The 6,020-nt window shown below is 48.7% G+C and overlaps 1 protein-coding gene across 1 annotated transcript; it reads left to right on the forward strand.

The window, feature by feature from the left end:
• Positions 1–4,158: 4,158 nt before the first annotated feature.
• On the forward strand, positions 4,159–5,715 carry LOC306644895 (sperm motility kinase 2B-like; the record flags this gene model as incomplete). Its single annotated transcript, XM_079112153.1, has 1 exon — positions 4,159–5,715. One exon carries the CDS (start codon positions 4,159–4,161, stop codon positions 5,713–5,715), a length of 1,557 nt encoding a protein of 518 aa, XP_078968279.1.
• Between the last annotated feature and the right edge of the window lie 305 nt (positions 5,716–6,020).

Below are 6,020 nucleotides of genomic sequence, written 5' to 3' on the forward strand. Positions count from 1 at the left end.
TGCTCAAAACATTAGAAAAAATAGGAATAGTAGAAACATACCTGAATGTTGTAAAGGCTATTTATGCTAAGCCCATGGCCAACATCATTCTTAATGGAGAAAATCTGAAACCATTCACTTTAAAAATGGGAACAAGACAGGGATGTCCTCTTTCACCACTTCTATTCAACATTGTCCTTGACACTCTAGCCAGAGCAATTAGGCAGACCAAAGAAATTAAAGGGATATGAATAAGAAAAGAGGAACTTAAGCTGTCACTATTTGCTGATGACCTGATTCTATATTTAAAGGATGCAAAAACCTCTTCCATAAAACTTCTAGACCTCATCAATGAATTCAGCAAAATAGCAGGCTATAAAATCAACACTCATAAATCTAAAGCATTTTTATACACAAGTGACGAAACAGCTGAAAGGGAAATGAGGAAAACAACTCCATTTGCAATAGCCTCAAAAAAAAAATAAATAAAATACTTGGGAATCAATCTAACCAAAGAGGTAAACAATCTCTACAATGAAAACTACAAAACATTGAAGAAAGAAATCGAGGAAGACCTTAGAAGATGGAACAATCTCCCATGTTCTTGGATAGGCAGAATCAATATTGTCAAAATGGTCATACTACCAAAAGTGCTATACAGATTCAATGCAAGTCCAATTAAAATCCCAATGATGTATCTTACAGAAATAGAGCAAGCAATCATGAAATTCATCTGGAAGAATAAGAAACACAGAATAGCTAAAGCAATCCTTAGCAGGAAGAATGAAACAGGGGGTATCACAATACTAGAACTTCAACTATATTACAAAGCAATAGTAACAAAATGGCATGGTATTGGCATCAAAATAGACAGGTAGATCAATGGTACAGAATAGAGGACATGGACACAAACCCAAATAAATACAATTTTTTCATACTAGACAAAGGGGCCAAAAATATGCAATCGAGAAAAGATAGCCTCTTCAACAAATGGTGCTGGGAAAACTGGAAATCCATGTGCAACAGAAAGAAATTAAACCCCTATCTCTCACCATGCACAAAAATCAACTCACAATGGACCAAGGACCTTGAAAGCAGACCAGAGACCCTGCATCTTAAAGAAGAAAAAGTAGGTCCAAATCTTCAACTTGTTGGCTTAGGATCCGACTTCCTTAACAGGACTCCCATAGCCCAAGAAATAAAAGCAAGAATAATAACTGGTATAGATTCAAACTAAAAAGCTTTCTCTCAGCAAAGGAAACTATCAGCAATGCGAAGAGAGAGCCTACAGAGTGGGAAAAAAACCTTTGCCACTCATACTTCAGATAGAGCACTAATTTCCAGAATATGTAAAGAACTCAAAAAACTCTACCCCAAGAATACAAATAATCCAATCAACAAATGAGCTAAGGATATGAATAGATGCTTCACAGAAAAAGATCTACAAGCAATCAACAAACATATGAGAAAATGTTCACCATCTTTAGTAATAAGAGAAATGCAAATCAAAACTACACTAAGATTCCATCTCACCCCAATTAGAATGGTGATTATCAAGAATACAAGCAACAATAGGTGTCGGCGAGGATGTAGGGAACAAGGTACACTCATACATTGCTGGTGGGGCTGCAAATTAGTGCAGTCACTCTGGAAAGCAGTGTGGAGATTCCTTAGAAACCTTGGAATGGACCCACCATTTGACCCAGCTATCCCCGACTCCTTGGCCTATACCCAAAGGACTTAAAATCAGCATACTACAGAGATACAGCCACATCAATGTTCATAACTGCTCAATTCACAATAGCCAGATTGTGGAACCAACCTATATGTCTTTCAATTGATGAATGGATAAAGAAACTGTGATATATATATATATATATATATATATATATATATGCACAATGGAATATTACTCAGCTCTAAAGAATAATAAAAGTATGGCATTTGCAGGCAAATGGATGAAATTGGAGAATATCATGCTAAGTGAGATAAGCCAATCTCAAAAATCCAAAGGGTGAATGATCTCACTGACAAGTGGATGATGACACATAATGGGAGGTGGGAGGGGGGTAAGAATGGAGGAAGGAGGGACTGTATAGAGGGAAAAGGGGTGGGAGGGGTGGGGGGGAGAAAAAAATAACAGAATGAATCAAACATCATTACCCAATGTAAATGTATGATTACGCAAATGGTATGCTGTTACTCCATGTACCAACAGAAACAACATGTATCCCATTTGTTTACAATAAAAATAAATTTAAAAAAAAATGCTTCTCCAGCTGCCCAAGGAAGTGGTTCACTTCCCAGCAATGTGCACACCCATGCACACACAGGCACACACACACACACACACAGGAGTACATTTTTCAAGTTGGGAACAATGGCCTATGGCTGTATATTAATTAAATTTATCAGTGCTGTGGCCCATTCACCCAGTAAGCAAAACTTGGAGGAGGAACTATTCACAGAGGGCTCAAGGTTTCATGGTCTCCTTCCATCAATTACTGACTCTCTGACTCTATTGCTCTGGGCCAAGGTGAGGCAGCCCATCATGGGGAAGGGCCCAGCAGAGGAAAGCTTCTTTCTCAGGGCAGCCAAGAAGCAGGGAGAGAAGGAACGTGGGGCAATGGTTACAGGGATGAAAATCCCTTTCAGGACATGACCCCAGTGACCCGCTGCCTAGATTAACCAGCCACATTCCACCTGCCTATGGTAACCAGCAAGTCAGTCCATTCAACCTAGGATGGACTGAAGGTTACGGCTCCCCCAATCCAATCATGTCACCTCTGACTACCTTGCACTAGCAGAGGAGCCTGTGGGGTCGGGGGGCATCCCACATCCAAAGGATGACAGGCTCTAATCCTCTCTACTCGGGACATGGAGGCAGGAGGATCACACATGCAAGTCCGACCTGAGCGACTCGCACTCTGTCTCAAAAAAAAAAAAAAAAAAAAAAAAAAAATTCTGTGGAAGTACACGAGTTGTAGAGAGCACTTGCCTCATGCCCCAGGCCCTGGCTTCAATGGCCTGTAAGTAGAAAGGAAAAAAAAAAAAAAAAAAAAAAAAGAAGAAACAAAATAACCAAACAAAGAGGAAGTGCTTGAGAAAATGAGTTCAACTCTTCTGACACTCCATCATGGGATCATGGGAGGAGACAGCAACAAGGTGCTTTGACCTAGAACTTGCCACTTTCCAGAACTGTGGGAAGTGGACTGCTATCGTTAATAAGTTACCCAGTCTAAGGTACTGAGGTTACAGGGGCAGGAAGGGACCCAGGCATCTGTTACGACACCTTTGCTGGTTCTAGGATCTTGGCTTCCGTATTTTATCCTTTATCACTTTGAAAGTATCAACCCTGGGCCTTTGGCCATCCAGGGTTTCTAGAGCAAAATCTGATGAGAACTTTGTGGGGAAAGGCTGAGGAATGCTCCCTCCCTCTCAGCGCCATAGGTGTTTGTGCCAAGCTCTAGAGCATCCTAGGGGCAGCGCATTTGGTGGGAGCATCACCGTGTGAGTGAAGTGCTTCCTCCCTTTGACACCAATCATTCTGAGAGAAGAAGTAGGAATTGAATTCTTGGAGTGTAGATATGATGAGGCCTGTAAAGTCCAAAGTGAGTAGGGATTTTCATCAGACTCCAAGTGAGAAGAGCCCTGAAGGATCTGACAAATTTGAATCTCTGAATGTGTAACTCTCAGTGTCCACACCCCCTGCAACAAAAAGCGTGTGGGTCCTTTCTTATTCTTCTTATGAGAGTTGGACAGGTCCTGGAGACCCCAAAGTGAGATGACCACTGGGGGTTCTGGCCGGGCGTGACCGGGTCATTGCTTGCTGTGACCTCACAAGGGAGCCACTGTGATGGGAGTCCAGCCACTGGCCATATAAGAGGGTGGCTGCGGCTGGGTTTTTTGTCCATAAGTACAGGAAGCTCTTGGTGGTGACCTGTCGGACTCCCAGATAGTGAGCGTTTTTGGTGGTTGGTGGCTGGTGGTTGGTGGTTGGTGGCTGGTGGCTGGTGGTTGGTGGCTGGTGGTTGGTGGTTGGGGGTGGTGGTGTTTTGCCGTTGTTTTTTTGATTTGGGCTTTTGTTTGTTTTGTCTTTTGGTTGTTGGTTTGGGTCTTTTGTTTGAGTTTGTTATTTTTTTTTAAGCTAGCATCCTTAGTTGTCGTTCCGGCTTTAGGATGTGCAGTCAGTGCAGTCAGACTAGTGTAGGGCCACAGGGGCCCAGCTCCTGCTACGAGGCGGCCCTCACGGACCACTACCAGGTCGTGAGGGAGCTTGGCCAGGGGGGATTCAGCCAGGTGCTTCTAGTCCGCCATCTCCTCACCGGGGCAGAGGTGGTGGTGAAAGTCGTGCCCAAGACAGAGGGGACCCAGCCCGTCCTACTGGAACCGCAGTGGTTGAAGGCCCTGGAGCACCCATACGTGATCCAGCTGTTCCAGGTCATTGAGACCCAGAGCAACATCTACATGGTCATGGAGCACGCAGGTGGGGGAGAGCTCCGGTGCTGCATCCCGGCGGCAGGTGGGCTGAAGGAGGACACGGCCCGCAGGACCTTCAGGCAGATGGTGTGTGCGGTGCGCCACTGCCACGACCAGGGCATCGCGCACCTCGACCTCAAGTCCGAGAACTTCGTGGTGGACAACAGGGGCGGCAAGGTCAAACTCATAGACTTTGGCTTGAGCGCCAGGGTCCGGCCTGGGCAGAAGCTCAACAACTTCTGGGGCACTCTGCCGTATCGTGCCCCTGAAATCGTACTGAAGCAAGAATATGAGGGTCCCCCGGCGGACGTGTGGAGCCTGGGGGTCACCCTCTTTCTTATGCTCACAGGGAGGCGCCCGTTTAAGGCGAGCACGGCCAAGGGCCTGCAGAGGCTCATCGTGCAGGCCAGCTACGAGCTCCCCGCGCACCTGTCCCAGGAGGCCCGCAGCCTCATCCAGCAGATGCTGACGGTGGATCCCGCCCAGAGGCCCACCCTTGAGCAGGTAATGGGGCACCCGTGGCTAAGCCAGGGCGAGGAAGCTCCGCCTGGTCCTTGTGGCCAGCCACTGCCCACACGCCCCGACCCCGCCATCATGACCATCATGTTTGACATGGGCTTCGACCCCTACAAAGCCTGGGTGTCCCTGGACCAGCGGAAGTTCGATGAGGCCATGGGGACCTATCTTATCCTCCTGCACCAGCGAAGCCAGGGGGCGGGCTGTGAGCTCCAGGCGAGGCCTGTGCGCCGTCCGGTGGTCGGGCCTCGCCCAGGCCCCGCGGATCCCCCCAGCATGCATCCTAACAAGTGTGCTAGCGAACCTGCCCTTCCCCGGCCCTGTGAGCAGCAGCAGCCGGAGGAGGCCAAGTCATCGGGGCACAAGGGCACCGCAAGTGCCAGTGTGCCCGCGATTCCTCTGCGCTTCTTCCATGGGGACACACCCCCTCCCAGCCCAGCCTCCAGGCCAGACCCTGTGCCCCGCAGGGCTGACCACCCCAGGCCCAGGCCCTGGAGGCTCCTCAGCAGGGTAGCACAAGGCCCCAGCTCATCCTCCCAGGGTCCCTCCTCAGGCCAATCAGTTGATGGCCACAGGGGCTGGAGAGCGGTCACTAGGAGGATCGCCACCTGCATCCGGCAGCTGTGCTGCTGTGTGCCCTGCTTTGGGGAGCCCACTTCCAGAAGAAGAGTGGCACCCATGCAAGGAGCCCGCAGGCGCCCTAGGCTCCAAACCACAGTGGCTCCAGGGAACCTGCCCTGAGCAGACAGACAGACCGATGGCCGGCCAGAAGACCCCCAGCTCTAAGCATCCTGACATGGTGGACCGGCACCTGTCAGGGATTCACTCAAACAGCTTCAGCAGTGAGGCGTGCCACCTGGCCCCGGCTTCCCCATTCTGGGATACCAACCCACAGCACATCTGGATCCACCAGGACTCTCCTCTGCCCCCACCTGCCACACACATTAGAGACTCTCTGCCCTTGGACACTTCCCCCTGCCCTGCTCTTCCCTGGCCTTCCTCCCTGGCTTCTGGGATAGCAAACATGCTTCTGAATGAATTTCTCT

Source organism: Sciurus vulgaris (assembly GCF_902686455.1).
Source record: "Sciurus vulgaris genome assembly, chromosome: 15".
NCBI classification, from domain to species: domain Eukaryota; kingdom Metazoa; phylum Chordata; class Mammalia; order Rodentia; family Sciuridae; genus Sciurus; species Sciurus vulgaris.